The sequence below is a fragment of the Echinops telfairi genome, unplaced genomic scaffold (genome assembly GCF_000313985.2).
Source record: "Echinops telfairi isolate 266 unplaced genomic scaffold, ASM31398v2 ScPeMD7_443;HRSCAF=831, whole genome shotgun sequence".
Classification (NCBI taxonomy): domain Eukaryota; kingdom Metazoa; phylum Chordata; class Mammalia; order Afrosoricida; family Tenrecidae; genus Echinops; species Echinops telfairi.
The window spans coordinates 74,748,688-74,767,028 of record NW_022104341.1 but is presented as its reverse complement, the minus strand read 5'-3'; the positions used below and the strand labels follow the sequence as shown (position 1 = coordinate 74,767,028).

The following is an 18,341-nucleotide window of genomic DNA, read 5'->3' as shown; positions in this document are numbered from 1 at the left end:
ATTTTTCCTGAAAAGGGAGAGGTAGGCCTAATAAGTTTAGGAACCTATGTTATAAAGTGCCATGATCAGCTGGGATCTACTCGACGGCAGTGGGTTTGGTTTCCCTACTCGTTTGCCTCATTCCTCACCGCAGCCTCTGGTCTCATCATTTTCTGTATTGCTCTAAGACAGAGGCGGTCTGTGTGCACCCCTCTGGATGTTAGGCCTGGAAGGCTCTTGGGACAACTCTGCCTGCAGGGCCATGGAGGACAGGAAAAAGAATGCTTGTGTGTCATATATGCTACGCTGACCGTCTTATCTGATGGTTGCAGTGGACACTTGTCATGTGGCTTTCCTAATGGAAAGGACCTAGAAAAATACATGGTTCCCCTAGAGCAGGCGTCCTCAAACTACGGCCCGCGGGCCACATGCGGCCCACTGAGGACATTTATCTGGCCCGCCGGGTGTTTTTGCCCCATTTGTTTTTTAACTTCAAAATAAGATATGTGCAGTGTGCATAGGAATTTGTTCATAGCTTTTTTTTTTAACTGTAGTCCGGCCCTCCAATGGGTCTGAGGGACAGTGAGCTGGCCCCCTGTTTAAAAAGTTTGAGGGCCCTTGCCCTAGAGTGTGCAATCCAGGCTACACTGTCCTGCAGTGTTTCACTGAGGCTTAGAAGATCATCCAGAGTCTCCCTCTATAGGGTTAAATATTGCAGTTCTGTTAGCATTCCTAATGAACTGAAAAACCTTTAGAACAGGGTTTCTCAAACTGTGGGTCGCGACTCCTTTGGGGGTCGAACAACCCTTTCACAAGGGTTGCCGGATTCATAACAGTAGCAAAATTACAGTGATGAAGTAGCAATGAAAATAATTTTATGGTTGGGGTCACCACAACATGAGGAACTGCATTAAAGGGTTGCGGCATGAGGAAGGTTGAGAACCATTTATTTAGAAATCCAAATTAATCATCTCCATGTGGAGGGCAGAACTCAGCTAACCATACCTGCAGCCAGAATGTGGACGTGCCCCTCAAAGCAGAGAGCAAGCTGAGAACCAGGGGTGGTGGTGGTGGTGGTGGTGTGTGATCTCATAGGCCAGACTGCTCCAGAAGACCCCTTCCCCTACTCCTTGACTATGAAGCATCCTTAACCTGTTGCATGAGGAAGATGATTTTGATGGACAAAATGCACTCTCTTCCTGGGTGCTATTATTGTATTAGAGCTTGAATTCTGAGCACCCTGTTTTGCAAAAGGCTATGGTTGGTGGTGCAAAATTCATTTTTGGAGACCCCACATAGATTAAGCCTCCATTAAATGCTTTCTGATCATTACCCAAGTATGTACCTAATCTTAACTACAGGCAAAATGCCTAGAAGAGTGGATTGCCTCCACCAGTCTCCTGCAGCCCTAGGGACTTGCCAATGGGATGGTAGGAGAGGGGTGGGAGTGGTTTTGCGTCACATAGTCATGCCCTGTCTGTCTCACCCTGCATAGGCCCCGGATCAATCTTTGTAAGCCTTTCTATCTCACGAGTTGTGTGTCTCAATCATGTCCTGTTCCTGCTTCTGTAATCCTACCTGTATGTATTGATTGATCTGCTACCAATCATGCTTGATGTATTGATCTGCTACCAATCATGCTTTTGTGAGTTTCCTTTGCCCACCCCACCCCCACCCTATTTGTCTTGCTTCCTTCCCAACTGTGAATCCTTTAGATGCCATTTTTACCGTGAGTTCGTGGCTTCCCTCTTCCGGATAACGTGTCTGCATCTTTGTCTCTTTGAAGCCTTCATAAACGTTCTCCTTAGATTACATCTGAGACGGGGGTCTCTTTTGTACCCTAAAACAATGATCTTTAGAAGTCTCCTTGTACCTAACTTCTTCAATCCCTTTGATTTCACTCTCGAATCAAATGGTCTCCCGTTATGTCTAACTGTTCAGAATAAACTTTCGGTGATTTTTTTCCTATGTGAACGGGGTTGAGAACAGCCTCTGAGATCAGAACCGGTTCATCTCTGCCACTCAATTAGCTGGGCTTGGGGCTCCTTGCTTAACCTTTCTGCCCCTCAGGTTCGTAGTCTTCAAAGCCGGGAACAAAGTGATTCATAGCTTTCCGAGAGGATGAGGTGTTATTGAAGGCCCAGCCATTCATTCCACATGGCCACATTAATGTTCACCAAGTTCTCTCCAAAGGGACGCAGGCCCTGGGTGTCCACCCTAAGTACACCCTACGTCTGCACAGCAGGAGGCAGGCAACTAGATTTACTTGATCAAGCAGCTCTTCAAATATGAATGTCAAAGTGGGGGTGGGAAGAGGGCGGAGAATAAATACCTCACATTCACGCAACTTAAAACAACGTGCACAAAGCTACCTCAAAGGCCAGGGGGCGCGGGGAGAATGGGACAGCAAAGGAGGGCAGCAAAGACCCGAGAGCAGCCTTCCCGTGCAGACGGCTGCGCGCAGCGGACCGGGCGACACAGATTGAACATAATCGAATGGGCCCCCGAGATTCAAAACCAAGACAACGCACAAACTTGTTTGCCATTGACTTGAACTTTCCTGCTGGAATCATCAGGCGGCAAAAACTAGCCCCTGGCCTCGGGACTAGCATGCCCGCCCCCCTGCTTTTCCCCCTCCCCTCCAGCCTCCTCCACCTCCGGCCCCCCCCCTTCTCCGCGAGCCCGATTGGTTCCATGGCCTCCGTGCCCTGGCCGCTGGCTGGACTCTGGGGGTACAGCCCTCCCCGGGACCTCTGCCATCTTAACTCTCCCGCAGCGGGCCGAGGGTGACCTTTTTGCTACGGGACTCCTCTGCCCCGCCCCACAGTCTTATGACCGCAGTTAGGGGCACCCTTACTCGGCTCACAGCCAGGGAAGTGATCGCCCCTTTCCTGGACCCTGTGCGCTCCGGAAGCTGGGCGTGGGCGTTGGAGTGGGGGACGAGGACCCCGCTCCCCAACTCTCAGTCTTCCCATGGACAGTAGGCAAGCGGCCAACGCGCCTTGCGCCCCGCTTCCCCTTCCCGGGGGCATCGTGCCCGGCTTGTTCCAGCGGCGTCCTGGGCACTCACCTTGGTCAGGGCCCTCCAGGGCGCGCACTTGGATCTCGGGGGCCCCGGCCGCCCCGTCGGAAGCGTGGGCTCGGGCCCGCAGGGGCCTCCAGGGGCGCACGGCACGGGACAGGGAGCGCAGCATCTGGGCACGAATGTGGAAGGCGGCGCTCCAGACCCTCAGAAGCCTTCCCTCCGCCGACAGCTCGCCGCCGGGCCGAGCTTCGAAACTGCTCCACCTACGGGCCAGCAGAAGAGCCCGGCCGCTTCCTGGTGACCTACTGAACTGCGAATCGCAGGACCCTGTTGCAAACCACCAGTCGCTAAACGGGAGAAGGATGAGGCAGTTTGCTCCTTAAAGATTTAAAAACCTTGGAAAACAAAAAGGCCAGTTCGACCCTGTCCAGTAGGGTCGCTATGAGTCCGAATCGAGTCCCTAGCAGTGAGTTTGGTTTGGGGAGGGATTATAGGCCAGCAGGCCACCACTGGTATCTGCATATCTTAGACCTGAGAGAAGGCTGTCAAACTCTAAACAGTTTAAAAAAAAAAATCCGGATAACAGGGGTAGTAATAGTATCTGAGATTCAGGGAGCTCTCAGAGATTCAGGCCAGACTCAGAAGAGGATGTGGAACAAGTGAGATCTTGGCTGAAAGGGAATACCAGAAAGATGTATTTTATTGCGTTTTATTGACAATGCCAAGCCATTTGACTGTGTGGATCCTAACAAACAATGGGTCGCCTTGAGAACAACAGGAACTCTAGAACACTTCACTGTGCTCCTGAGGAACCTGTACATGGATCAAGAGGGAGTTTAAAGTCAGAAAAGGCGTACGTCAAGATTGTTATCTTCTCCCCATACTTATTCAAGCTGTATGCTGAGCAAAGAATCTGAGAAGCTGGATTTTTAAGAAGAATGAGTTCTCAGGATTGAGTAAGGCTCATTAACAACCTGAGATATATAGATGTCACAACCTTTCCTACTGAAAGCAAAGAGAGGACACCAAGCATTTATTGATCAAGATCAAAGTTCCTTCATGATGGATTACACTTAAACATAATTTACTGCCATCAAGTCTAGTTCAACCCATAGCGACCCTAAATAAAGTAGAACTGCTCTGAGGGGTGTCTGAAACGATAAATCTTTATGGAAGTACCTCGCCTCATTTTTCTTCTGGAGTGTCCCAGTGGTTGTGAAGCTCTGCCTTTTTAGCTAGCAGCCCAATGCTAAGCTCATAGCACCACCAGAGACCCTTACCTCAACAAATAAACAAAACCCTTAAAAGGACCACCAGGGTAAGCACCACCATGGCAAATGGAGAAAAGATTGGAGTTGTCAAGGATTTCATTTTGCTTGGATCCACAGTCAATGACCAAGCATGGAAGCAGCAGCCACGAAATCAAATGATGTATTGCACTGGGAAAATCTACTGCAAAATATCTCCTTAAACATGTTAAAGAGTAAGCATGTCTCTTTGAGGACAGAGATGAACATGACCCAAGAGATTTTGAGATTTCACCTTCACCTCGGGGACTTTGGACAAGTTACCAGGAGTTCCTGGAGGAAGACATTGTGGTTAGTATAGTAGTGAGTCAGCAAAAAAGAGGAAGCCCTTCAAAGAAATGGATCGACAAAGTGGCTGCCACAGTGGACAACGATTGTGAGGATGGCGCAGGACGAGTGTTTCCCCGCTGTTGTGGGGAATGGGAAGTGGCTCAGTGGCTCTGAACCACAACAGAATTCTCCGCACCTTCATTATTGGTGTACACTCTGATGAGCTTTAATCCTTACTTTGATTTCTATAATTACCACCACTACTAATACGATAATTTCCAAAACTCCTAGGAATTTCATCATGCCATCACTCCCCCACCCCCCCCTGCAGTTTAACAATAACAAAAAGGTCTGGCCAACTTTTGGAAGCCCTGTTCTCTGTCTCAGGCGACACTCATTGTAGAGAGCCCAAATGAGGACGAGCGAAGAGCAGTAGCAGCTGGTACATTACAACCTTGCGAACACCCAGTCCAGGCCTTAGTTAACGCTCCCCACCTCGGAGCATGCGCGCCGCCACGTTTCTGCGCACGCGCCGGTAGCTCCTCCCCTCCCCTCCTAGCCCGGGACATGCCCCGCCCCTCAGCGCCTCCCACCGTCGGCCAGAAAGGAGGCTGGTCGCGAGCTTCTCAGCCGCAGTCTGTCCAGGCCCGAGTTAGCGGCGCGCGCCAGTGTTCTCTCTGCTCGGAAACATGTCTTCCACCCTCTCGAAGAGTCCCTCCTTGCGCCGCGTGTTCGTGGTGGGGGTTGGCATGACCCAGGTAAACAGAGCAGCCGATCTCCGAAGGCGGCTTTCCTGTGTCGCTCTGCGCCTCTGAGGGCCGGGGCATGGAGTGACCGGGAAACGGGCTGGCTGCGGAGCCGGGCCAGACGCTGTCCGTCTGCCCGTCCTTCCTGGACGGGACGTACCGGGCCGGCTCACCGCCCAGACTCAGGATGCAGATCGCCACTCCTGGGGTCGGATGTAGGCTGCGTGCAGAGGGGGTGAGGGGGGCGTCGTGTGTGGGGGTCATTCCTGTCGCCGTTCCCCCTTTCTCCCCAGGATCAGGGTGTGTGAAAGCGCCTCCCAGATTTCCTGAGGTTTTCGCTACTTTGGTTCCGGAGGTGTTTACTTGAGCGAGGGAGGACTCACTCGGCCGGAGCTGCGGCTCGCGCTGGCAGCACCCAGGTCCGGCCCGCGCGTCCGGAAGTAGCCCCTATTGCAGCGCTCCCGGGGCGCTTCCAGTCCGGCGTGCGGAGAGAGCCGCTAGTGATGCTCGGCGGCTGGGTCTGGGTGCCAGTGTCAGCGTAACTGGATCCTGTGATAGGTGCCTGCACGTCATTCAGGAAGCGAGAGATAACTCCCCTGCACGCCCGATTCACTGCCACCGCGTCCATGCTGAGTCCTAGCATGGACAGGGTAGAACTGCCCCTGTGGGTTTCCGAGACCGACACTCTTCACTGTAAGCCAGTGGTTTTTAACCTTCCTCAGGCCGTGACCTTTTAATACAGTTCCTCGTGTTGTGGTGACCCCCAACTGTAAAGTCATTTTCGTTGATACTTCGTAACTGTAATTTTGCTACTGTTATGAATCGTCATGTAAATATCTGATATGCAGGATGTATTTCCGTTGTTACAAATTGAGTATCATTAAAGCATAGTGATTCTTCACAAAAAACAATATTTAATTATATATTGTGAAATATTCCTAATGACAAGTAAATGAAATTTTGTCTAGAAGCATGGTGTAGCATGGGTAACAGTCCTCACGCTGGGTACCTCGTGTGGGTGTATCTGCATGTGTGCCGACTTGCCTGGAGATGATAGAGGAGCATAATAGGTTCCTAAGAGCATTGGAAATGTGTTTTCCCATGGTCTTAGGCGACCCCTGTGAAAAGTTCATTCAGCCCCCAAAGGGGTCATGACCCACAGGTTGAGAACCGCTGCTTACAGTGTAAACAGTCTACAATCCCATTTTTTGACACCTTCCCAGCCCTGTGCCCTAGGGATTCAAAGAGCCTATAGTTATTGGTCTTCCCATGCTGCCATCTCTCTGGCTTTGCTTGTGTCGGTCCCACTCTTTATACCATATTTCTTCTCCTGATTAGTTTTGCATTCTGACAGGATCCATTCAGGTGAGACATTTTCCAGGAATCCTGTGAACTTCCTGACTTTAACAGAGATCCTTGTACTCACCTCTATCGTAGTACTTACTAGCCTAAGTACCGAGGAGCCCTGGTGGTGTAATGGTTGAGTGTCGGGGTGCAATCCCCGAGGTGGGCAGTTGCAAGAGAAAGACTGGGCTTTCGACTTCCATACACAGTTACACTCTTGGAAAACCCGCAAGGTGGTCTCTATGAGTCAGCATTGACTTGATGGCAGTGAGTTTGGTTTGTTTGGGGATTTGTGGGGATCATAAGTACTAAGTACAGAACATGTTCACATCTCTATTGGCCCTTGGCATCTGAGCGTCTCCAGGGGGCATACCATACTTTATTCATTGTTATAACCCTGGTGTGTGTTGCCATGTTGATTAGGACTCCTCTCTTGGAGGACCGCTGTAGAACAGACCTGGCCCACAGGGTTTCCAAGGCTGTAATTCCTTAAGGACGCAGATTGTAACACCTTTCTCTCCTGGAGAGGCTGGTGGGTTTGAACCACTAGCCTTTTGAATTAGTATACGAGTGCTTTAACTGCTGTGCCAACTTGAAAGTTCCTAATGCCAGAAGATTCTCAGTGGATGTTAGTTGAACAATATATAAATAATTATTCGGTATGAGAGTTCCTAGAGATTTTTGTTTCTAAGAAAACAGCCTTAATTTTTACCTTCGCAATGAGCTGAGCACATACAATTCAGTTGTTGTAGCCTACAGTACATTTCCAGAAAGAAAACAACCCAGACCGCCGACAAGTTCAAAAGAAAAAGTTTTATTACCTGTGCAGGGACTGTCAGCCCTCTTGAGAGATTGAGCAGTGGCCTGTCTAATTTTCCAAAGGTTTTTATACTTTTGCAATGTGCAGTCGCTCTAGTTGTTCTTCCAAACCTTTTGAACATACATTTCCTTCAGTACAGTCCGTTGCGCTTGTCACAGCCTGCCTCCCTACAGATAAGAGCCAGCAACATAGGCAATCCAGGATCGATAAACCCCCCTCAGGGCCAACAATGAGAGTAGAGATACCAGGAGGATTAGGGGAAGGTTGGGGGAGAAAGGAGGAATTGATCACAAGGATCAACCTATAACCCCCTCTCAGGGTGGGGGGTGAATAACGGAAAAGTGGGTGAGGGGCAACAGAGGACCATGTAAGATATGAAAATAATAATTTATAACTTATCAAGGGTTCGTGAGGGAGGGTGAGCAGGGGAAGGAAGGGGTAGAAATGGGGAGCTGATGTCAAGAGGCTCAAGTGGGAAGAGAATTATTTGAAAAGGATGATGGCGGCATATGTGCAAATGTGCTTGACACACTGGATGAATGTATGGATTGTGATAAGAGATGTAAGAGCACCCTAATAAAAGTATTTAATTAAAAAAAAAACCCTACAGTGTTAATGCAGTCTTATCTTCCACTGGTTGTTGAGTGCCCAGTTACTTGGTGGCACAATGGTTAGGCCTGGGCTGCTAACGCAAAGGTTGGCCACCCAAACCCACCCAGGGCTCTGTGGGGAAAAGACCGGGAGGCCTACTTCCCACACAGATTGTTGGTGGGTGCCCTATCGAGAGTCCATTCTTACTCATAGTAACCCCATGTGACAGAGGAGAATTCCACCAGGGTAGCTCAGTGGGGGAGTTCCGATCTGTCACATGGGGTCACTATGAGTTAAAAATCTACTTGATGGTACCCCCCCCCCCGCCAAAAAAAGCATAGGAAACACACAAAGCTTCCTAACCTTTTGCGAAAGTGGGAGATGTATTTCTTTTTTTTCTGAAATTGAGATGTGCAGGTAGAGAAGATGTTAGTTATACTCTTCTGAGAAAAGAGGGACTGGGGGAAGCAGGGACAGTTTGGGTCGTAGAGAAAGGTGTTAATTGTGCTTGTTAACCCAATGTGCCTCCCTCTGGGGATGGTCATCTTGTCCTAGGGGCAGAGTTTGATGGGGAGGAGGATCTCAGTTGCTTGAGTTCCTGTGGTATGGTACTGAATTTGAAGAGCTGAATTCCCCAGACCACTTCAAGTTCACTTCTCACTCGCAGCCTTGGAGTCATTGCTGAATAGAGCTGCCCGTGGGTCTCTGAGGCTGTCAGGGACCAGCCTGGACAACCAAATGGGTCCAAGGGGCAGTTGTGTCATTGAAGGGTAAATTAAAGAAACATCAGACAAGACATGCAAGGGCTCACCTCTTCCAATGGAGACTGGAACCAGCATGGGGCGAATGTATTCACTCACAAGCTTATAAAATCTTGTGCATGCCAGCCACATCACACACATACTTAATGGGAAGGGGTTGTATTAGGGCCAAAGACATAACAGGGTCGAGCTACAGTTAACACAGGTACTAGGAAGGAGAGGTACTAGGGGCATACACTTGACAGGAAGGCACATACATAGCATGATGGATCGGTTCTAGAGTTAAGATGTTAGCCTAACCTTGGTAGTCTCTGAGCTGAGTTAACCTTAGGTGTCTCTGAGCTCTTCTGGTGTATGTGTGGGGCTGTGGGGGGTGTGGCGATGACAATCTCTGTTCCTTATCAGAAAGAAGTAGACCATACTTTGGGTTAGATGTTCTTGCTTTTGATGGTAGATAACCTTCAGGCAGATAACCTTGTGCAGTTCACTTTCAAGACCATCGGTAGGTAACTGGACACCCCCTTGCTGAAGGGTTGTGGAGAGGAGACGAGCCAATCAGGGTGCAGGGCAGCAACGATGAAACATATAACTTTCCTCTAGTTCTTTAATGCTTCCTCCCCCCCCACTATCATGATCCCAATTCTACCTTAAAAATCTGGCTAGACCAGAGGTTGTGCATTGGTACAGATAGCAACTGGAAACACAGGGAATCCAGGACAGATGACTCCTTCAGGACCAGTGGTGAGAGGGGCGAGGCCTAGAGGGTGGAGGGAATGTGGGGGTAGGAAGAGGTAACCAATTACAAGACTCTAAGTATTGCCTACAGCAGAGAAGAGGGGGGTGGAAACGTCGGACAGTGTAACTTATGACAAAACAATAATAATTTATGAATTATGAAGGTGAAGGGTTCATGGGGGAGTGGGGAGGGAGGGGGGAAATGAGCAACTGATATTAGGGGCTAAAGTGGAAGGCAAATGTTTTGGGAATGATGAGGGCAACAAATGTACATATGTGCTTGACACAATGGATGTATGTATGGATTGTGATAAGAATTGTATGAGCCCCCAATAAAAAAATTATAACTAAAAGAGTATAGTAAGCAACTATGTGTTTGCAAGCAGCACCTTAAAATTGGCATTGTTATGGGGCACATCGTGGGAAATCATTTTTACTTTGCAGAATGTGACTGGGATGTGAGGGCCTTCTTCCAGAGTCTCAGGTCTCCCAGACTCCTTAAAATATGAGCATAGAGAATCCTCTCGGTACTCAGTTTCCCACGTGAGGCCACAAATCTTTACTTGAGCAGGAAACCTTATCTTTCTCCCTTGAAGCAGCTGATGGGTTTAAACTGCTGACCTAGTGGTTTCCAGCCTAATGTATAACCTACTATGCCATCAGGGCTCCTTTCAAGTTCTCTTAATGCGATTGTATTACTCAGTGTAGGACGTGAGAGAGGATTCCTATGGTGGATGTCAACAAGTTCTGTACATATATGAGTGTCTATGATTTTTTTTTCCTAGTCTGTACTAACACCAGTCTTTCTCTCCAGGAGCTGCTGGTGGTGGTTTGGAACTGCCAACCTTGTGGATTGCAGCCCAAGACGTAACCACTACACCACCAGGGCTCCAATGTCAACAAGTTTTAACACAGCCAGGTTACATCTGCTGAGGATGTCAATAGATTAAAAAAAATTGAGGATAGGGTAGAGTGAGCAGGGAGAAGGGAGAAAAAAAGTATTTTCAACTGTTTTGTGAATCTGGTGACGGTTTATAGGGCAGATCATCAGCTTTACACTTGAGAATTCATAGACATTTTGTTTCAGTTCATTAATTGCAGTCCCCTTCAATGTACCATTTCACTTTCTCCTTGTTTCCTGTTTCCATGCCTCCCCCGTTCCTTAATGGAACTTTTAATATAGGTGATAGAATTAATATAGTAGGTTGACTTTGGGTAATGTTTGACATTGCTCTTCCACCTAACTTAGAAGGATAGGTCTCAATCGTTTCTCTCACTGCAAATTCTCAGCGAGAATAAGCATTTAGGTTAAGGCTTTTCAAAAGCCAATATCAAGTTATTTTCACTCATTGCCACTCTATAGGACAGGGTAGAACTGCCCCAGTGGGTTTCTGAGATGGTAATTCTTTACAGAAGAAAGCTTCATGTTTCACCTGCAGAGCAATTAGTGGTTTCAAACTGCTGGCCTTGTAGTTAGCAGCTCAATGCTACCAGACACCTTACTTTCCAAAGGCAAGAGTTTATACTAGTAGGCCAGTGGAAGGAGGGGAGTCTGAGCACAGAAAGCAACATGTGTAAATGTGCAGAAGAATGACAGAGAAAGGTTCAGGGAACAAGACTTCCTCACCCTCTGAACTTTGTCTTTGGGTAAATGCTGCCCTTTTGATCTTAAATGATTAATATTTTACCACAGGGGTGAGTTCAGTTCCAGACCTGAAGGGTGACTAAGTGTCATAGTCCCTGCGATTAAACCTGGCTCTCTCTGAAACCTGATCTCTAGGATTTTGCATTTTGTCTTACATTTTTCTCCTATTCTACCCAGAACCTTCTATCATGATTGTTTGCAGAGCAGTTGATAGTGTTAGCTAGGCACTCCACTTCTGATCTCAGGGTTGTGGAGACTGTTTGCCTGGTCCTTTTTTTTAATGCGCAATTTTATTTATTTACTTTTCAATAAGTTTAAATCCTTCAGGGATACAGCATTATTGATTCTGCGTCCAATGACCGCAGGCAGGTTGCTCCAGAATTTGACCTGAACCACATGCCACTGTTTCCATGGACATGAGGTACCTTTGCCCAGGTGACCTTGGTTTTGTTAGGTTTTCCCTCAGGAGCCGGTGGGTTGTTCTTTGTTTTGTACACATAAGCACATCCCTTGCCTAAATAAAGTTCAGTTTCACCTTGGGCATAAACACCTTCAATTATTTATAAAAAACATTTTATTGGGGGGCTTTTAAAAAATCCTTTTATTGGGGACTCATACAACTCTTATCACAATCCATACATACTTCAATTGTGTCAAGCACCCTTGTACATTTGTTGCCCTCATCATTCTCAAAATATTTGCTCACCACTTAAGTCCTTGGTATCAACTCTTATTTCCCCCGGCTTCCTCCCTGCTCCCCGCTCCCTCATGAACTCTTGATAATTTATAAATTATTATTATTTTGTCATGTGTTAAACACTGTCCAACGTCTCCCTTCACCCACTTTTCTGTTATCCATCCCCCTGGAAGGGGGTTATATATAGATCATTGTGATTGGTTCCTCATTCTACCCCCACCTTCCCTTCCCCTCCTGGTATCGCTACTTTAATTATTGGTCCTGAGGGGTTTATCTGTCCTGAATTCCCTGTGTTTTGAGTTTTTTTTTTAAATCTGTGAAGAATTTATATATTTTTTAATCGTTTTATTAGGGCCTCATATGACTCTTATCACAATCTATACATACAACAACTGTGTAAGGCACATTCGCACATTCATTTCCCTCATCATTCTCAAAACATTTGCTCTCCACTTAAGCCCCCGCCATTAGGTCCTCATTTTTCCCCTTCCTCCCCCTCCCCCCTCCCTCATGAGCCCTTGATAATTTATAAATTATTATTTTGTCATATCTTGCCCTGTTCTTGACGTCTCCCTTCACCCACTTTTCTGTTGTCTGTCCCCCAGGGAGGAGGTGACATATAGATCCTTGTAATCGGTTCCCTCTTTCCAACCCACTCTCCCTCTACCCTCCCAGTATCCCCACTCACACCACTGGTCCTGAAGGGATCATCCACCCGGTATTCCCTGTGTTTCCAGTTCCTATCTGTACCAGTGTACATCCTCTGGTGTAGCCAGACTTACAAGGTAGAATTTGGATCATGATAGTGGAGGCCGGGGGGTGGGAGAAGGAGGAAGCATTTAGGAACTAGAGGAAAGTTGTATTTTTCATTGTTGCTACATCGCACTCTATCTAGCTCATCTCCTCCCTGAGACCCCTCTGCAAGGGGATCTCCAGGGGCCTACAAATGGGCTTTGGGTCTCCACTCCGCACTCCCCCATCATTCACTATGGTAAGATTTTTTTGTTCTGATGATGCCTTATACCTGATCCCTTCAACACCTCGTGGTTGCATAGGCTGGTGTGCTTCTTCCATGTGGGCTTTGTTGCTTCTGAGCTTGATGGCCGCTTGTTTACCTTCAAGCCTTTAAGACCCCAGACGCTATACTTTTTGATAGCCGGCCACCATCAGCTTTCTTCACCACATTTGCGCACCCATTTGTCTTCAGCGATCTTATCATGGAGGTGAGCACACAATGATATGATTTTTTGTTCTTTGACGCCAGATAACTGATCCCTTTGGCACCTCGTGATCACACAGGCTGATGTTTTCTTCCATGTGGGCTTTGTTGCTTCTGAGCCAGAAGTCCGCTTGTTTACCTTCAAGCTTTTAAGACCTCAGAGTGTTTTGAGTTCTTATCTGTACCAGTGTACATGCTCTGGTCTAGCTGCATTTGTAAGGTAGAATTGAGGTCATGATAGTGGGAGGAAGGAACTATTAAAGAACTAGAGGAAAATTGTATATTTCATAAGTGCTATATTGCACCCTGACTGGCTTATCTCTTCCTTGTGATCCTTCTGTAAGGGCATGTCCAGTTGTCTACAGATGGGCTTTAAGTCTCCACTCCACACTCCTCATCATTCACATTGATAAGATTTTTTGTTCTAGGTCTTTGATGCCTGATACCTGATCCCATCGACACCTCATGATCACACACAGGCTGCTGTGTTTCTTCCATATGGGCTTTGTTGCTTTTCAGTTAGATGGCTGCTTGCTTATTTTCAAGGTTTTAAGACCCCAAATGCTATATCTTTTGATAGCCTGGCACCATCAGCTTTCTTCACCACATTTGCTTATGCCCCCAGTTTTGTCTTTAGTGATTGTGTTGGGAAGGTGAGCATCACAGATTGCCAGGTTATTAGAATGAAGTGTTCTTGCATTGAAGGAGTACTTGAGTAGAGGCTACCTTAATACTTAACACACACATATACACACACAGATCTATTTCTCTATCATTATATATAAATATATTTACTTATGTACATAATTTGTCTCACCTTCATTGCCTGTGGCCACCCCCCACCCAACCCGTTGTTGTTGTTTTCTACTCCAGATGGTTTATCCCGCTTATCTTATCTAGGTAGACATGTAGAGACAAAAATTAGCGCAAAAGCAAGACAAGGCAAAACAACAAAAGGAAAGAAAACAACAACAAAAGTAAACACAAAAAAAGAAAAGCCTATAAATAGTTCCAGGTCTGTTTGTGGACCTTTAGGAGTGTTTTCCAGTCGAGTCTGATGGGGTGCCGTGCTCTGGTACCAAAGTCTATTTTTGGCATTTTCCCCGGGGACTTCATTGCTTTGCTCTCCTTGCTGCTCTGTTGCATGCCCTTAGTGTTTCGTCCCAACACCTTCAATTTTAAGAAGAGCTGTGTGCTCCCTCTGGCTCTGGAGTCCCCATTGATAGCCTGCAAAAGTGGTCTTAGGCCACAGCCTTCCAGACATATTTGCTGTTTATAAGTCCTATTCCCAGCAGCCTCCACAGGCGCCAATGTGGTAGAAAAAGGAAAGCTTGCATGGTCCTTTTTTTCTTTATTTTTTTGGTGGTTTGAAACAATAGAAGTTTAATCTCAAAGGTCGGTAGCCGTGGACATGTTATGCATATGAGGCTGGTCTCACTCTGTCCACTGGTCCCTTACCTGTCCTCATTTCTTTAAAAAAAAATCATTTTATTAGGGGCTCATACAACTCTTATCACAATCCATACAGTCCTTTTTTCATCGGGTGGACTGGTCTCATATGTCTGTCAATTTTCATCACTCTTCGTTCTTTTGAGTGAGGAGACACCAATGGTTTATACCTTAGATCAAGTCACATCTGCCTTGGATGGCTGCAGACCACCAGTTTGTCAGAGAGGCTTGGAGGTGTACAGTTTTACATACACGAGAGCCCAGCTGACCCTTTAAAACTGACACTCTGAGAGTCAGAGGTATGCAGCTTCTCCTCTCTTTCTCTCCCCCTCGTCTTCCTCTTCTCCTCTCTTCTCTCGTGCTGGTTATTAAGACAGATGTTAAGAGATAGTCATGCACACAAAGAAGCTTTAAATTCAAAAAGTGTTTTCACAGACACGTATAAAAAATGAGAGCAATTATTGCGTTCCACTACTAATCAAAAAGTTGGCAGGTCAAACTACTTTTATGAAAACATTCACTGTGACCACAGAGAACCTTCCCAGGCAATGCCATTGGGTGCACTAACTCAGAACAAGTTGCTTGATGCTCACCTAGCGGGGGGAAAATGTGTACTATGAAAGCTCTGCCCAGCAGAGTTTTTTTCCTGTTTTTTTTGGGGGGTGGTGGGTAGCCCCTTGTATATTCTCAGCAACAAGAAGTTAAAAACAACAATAACAGATCCACCATGGTAAGCATCTGTCATGTTCCTGGATTCTGATGATGATAATAAAAGATAATTATTAACACTCTTTGCCTTCAAAGAGCTTCTAGTCTAATGGAAAGCAGGCAGTCGCACCATAGTGATGTAAGTCCTGAATGATCTGGGAGGGACAACTATCCAGCCTTAGAGGGAGGGCAAGAAAAGATTCCTGGAGGAACCAACATTTCAATTAAGCTCTTAAGAAAGAGAAGTTATGAATATTAAAAAGGTTATTCTAAAGGCCTGGAAGTGAGAAAGTTTGGTATGATCAAGAAACTATACATCATTTGATATGGCAGAGACTCAAGTGGGACATGATATAGACAGAAAAGCAACTTAGGACCAAATGATGGAAACAACTCTGGTCAACAGGACACTCTTGCTGTGTGTAATGTAGCATGCTAAGGCCTTCATATGTATTATTAACTATTTCATCCTCACAGCAACCCTAAGGGGTAGGCATTATTATTATCACTTCACCGAGAGATAAAGTAACACACAGAGAGTTCCAGATTGAGAAATTTAAGTAATTTATCGGATAAATTCAAAACACCAATCTTTCAGTTCCTAGTGAGAGCTTAACCATTTGTACCACCCAGGGACCCCGACATCATGGCGAATGAAATAAGACAGAGCTAATCTATGGTGGCATAGCAGATTACAGGCTGGTCTGCTAACAGAAAGACCAGCGGGTCAAAGCCACTGTTGCTCTGTTGGAGAAAGAGAAGGCTTTCTACTCCCTTAAGAATTTACAGTACATTTTCAGTTCTTTAGGTATTTCTTACTGTATAAACTGCCATGTTCATAAGTTTTCTTAAACTACTATTTCTTTTTTCTTTAGCAATGTAAGAAATTATATACTGATCTCAAAGAAAGGTCAGTGAAGTTTGGATCTCTTCAGCTAACCCATGCCTACAGTTACATTCCCTGCATCCTCTCTGTTTAGCTGAAGTACAAGTCTTTACTCGTCAGTACTCAGGGATTGCCTTATTAAGTTTTGTTTTGTTTTTATTTTTACCATGGGCCACGTTATGTAGTATGACTATATTTCCTTCATTGTATAATTCGCTTGTGTGTTTTCTTTCTTGTTGAAATTATAAACCTCCTCATTCTTAATTTATTTACTTTTTCATTGTAAAATGATAGGCACACACCAAAAAATGTACACGCTTACAAATCTCTATGGCCTAATGGATTGTTTTCAGGAAAACACCTCTGCAATCACCACCAGACCAAGACACAGAACTCTGCCTGCCACCTTAGGGGTGCCTCTAGGCACTCTGACCCCATCTCAGTCTCCACAGCCACCCCAAAATTGTCCCTGTCCTGCCCCTTATAGGAATCACTTCCTTGCTGTTACTTCTAGTTTCACTTACCACGGTTGTATCTCTAGATATCAGTTTTAGTCTTGTGCATTAAAAAAAGTTATGAGTCTTTTATATCTTTGTATTTACTTATTTTTCTCTCTTTTAATATACAGGTGCCCCTGCATCCTTTTCCTTTCAACAAATTAAGTGCAATCGAGTTGGTTCAGACTCATAGTAATTCTACGTACAAGAGAAAGAAACACTGCCTGGTCCTGCCCAATCCTCACACTTGTTGTTATATTTGAGCCCATTGTTGCAGCCACTGGGTTAAAATCCATCTTGTCAAGGGTCTTCCTCTCTTTAACTGCCCCTCCACTTTACCAAGTATGAGAGCCTTCTCCAGGGATGGTCTCTCCTGGTAACATGTCCAAAGTACGAGGGGGTATAAAAAACGGAACAAATGGAAAAGGCTCCACTGGGCGGAGCTTTCATGGTACATTTTTTCCCCAGTAGTGAGCAGTTGAGCAACTCTCTGAGTTAGTGCACCCAAGGGTGTCACCGGGGAAAATTCTGTCTGCTCACTGTCAAGTTTTTTGTAAAAGCAGCTGTGCTCGAACCTCATTTTTTTGTGATGGCTGATTTAAGAGACCAGCTTATAGCTGTGAAATTTTGTTTCCTGCTCAGGAAAAATGCCACAGAAACTGTTGTTATGTTCAACTTAAAAGGACAGCGCTATGGGAAAACCTCAAGTCTACAGGCGGTTTTCTTGTTTCAAGAAAGTTAAAATGTTGATTGATGACAAACCTCATTCTGAATGTCCATCAATTTCCTGAATGGACAAAAATGTCGACAAAATTCTTGCACTTGTGCTTGAAGACTGAAGATGGATTATTGAAGAGATGGGGAAGTTATATGGACTATCTTGAAGCTTGGTTCAGCAAATTTTAATAAAATATTTGGGAATAAAAAGGGTCCCTGTGAAATTTGTGCTTCGGGTTCTGACTGACCAGGAAAAAGAGCATCAAGTTGGAAACATGCTGGACTTTGAAAGAACAGCTTAGAAGTGACCTAAACATTTTCCCCAAGGTCATTACTAGTGAGGAGGCATGGTGCTATTCTCTACAACCCTGAAAGCAAACATCAATCAAGCCAGTGGAAGACGCCATTGTTATCTCACCCAAAAAAGCTCGTCAAGTGAAATCAAAGATCAAGACGATGCTCATTTGTTTTTTTGACGTGAGGGGGATAGTGCATTTAGAGTTCCTTCCACCTGGGCAGACTGTTAATCAAGATTTCTATTTAGAGGTTCCGAAAAGATTGTGTAATGATTTGTGACAAAAAAGGCCTCATTTTTGGCAGATGGGGGATTGGTTTTGCCACCATGACAAGGCACCTGTTCACACAGCCATCTCAGTGCGCCAGTTTTTGGCAAAAACAACATGCTTCTCTTGCGCCATGCACCTGACTCAGCTGACCTGACACTGTGAGACTTTTTGTTTCTGTGAATGAAGAGGGACATGAAAGTACAGTGATTTGATGACAACTTAGAAGAGGTGAAGAAGAAATAAGAGAAGTGATGCCAGCCTTCCAAGCATGAAAAATGTTTCCAAGAATGGAATTGCAGATTTGACAAATGTATTAAGTGTAATGGAGAGTACTTTGAAGGTGTTAAGATTGTTTAGTAAAAAAATTAAATACATAGCT

At 45.8% G+C, this 18,341-nt stretch overlaps 2 protein-coding genes and 1 pseudogene across 2 annotated transcripts in view; 1 reads left to right on the top strand and 2 right to left on the bottom strand.

Moving 5' to 3' along the window:
• ECHDC2 (enoyl-CoA hydratase domain containing 2) overlaps window positions 1-3,225 on the bottom strand; it is a 15,527-nt gene extending 12,302 nt beyond the window's left edge. The window contains exon 1 of the mRNA XM_004699414.2: window positions 3,050-3,225. Within this exon, the coding sequence (XP_004699471.1) occupies window positions 3,050-3,173 (124 nt within the window). The 5' untranslated portion in view covers window positions 3,174-3,225. The remainder of the gene's footprint in view (window positions 1-3,049) is intronic.
• Window positions 3,226-5,216: 1,991 nt separating this feature from the next.
• The window catches only part of SCP2 (sterol carrier protein 2), a 120,670-nt gene continuing 107,545 nt past the window's right edge, over window positions 5,217-18,341 (top strand). Inside the window, exon 1 of the mRNA XM_045291809.1 lies at window positions 5,217-5,339. Coding sequence (XP_045147744.1) covers window positions 5,271-5,339 — 69 coding nt within the window. The 5' untranslated portion in view covers window positions 5,217-5,270. The remainder of the gene's footprint in view (window positions 5,340-18,341) is intronic.
• On the bottom strand, window positions 11,518-14,403 carry LOC101657794 (annotated as a pseudogene).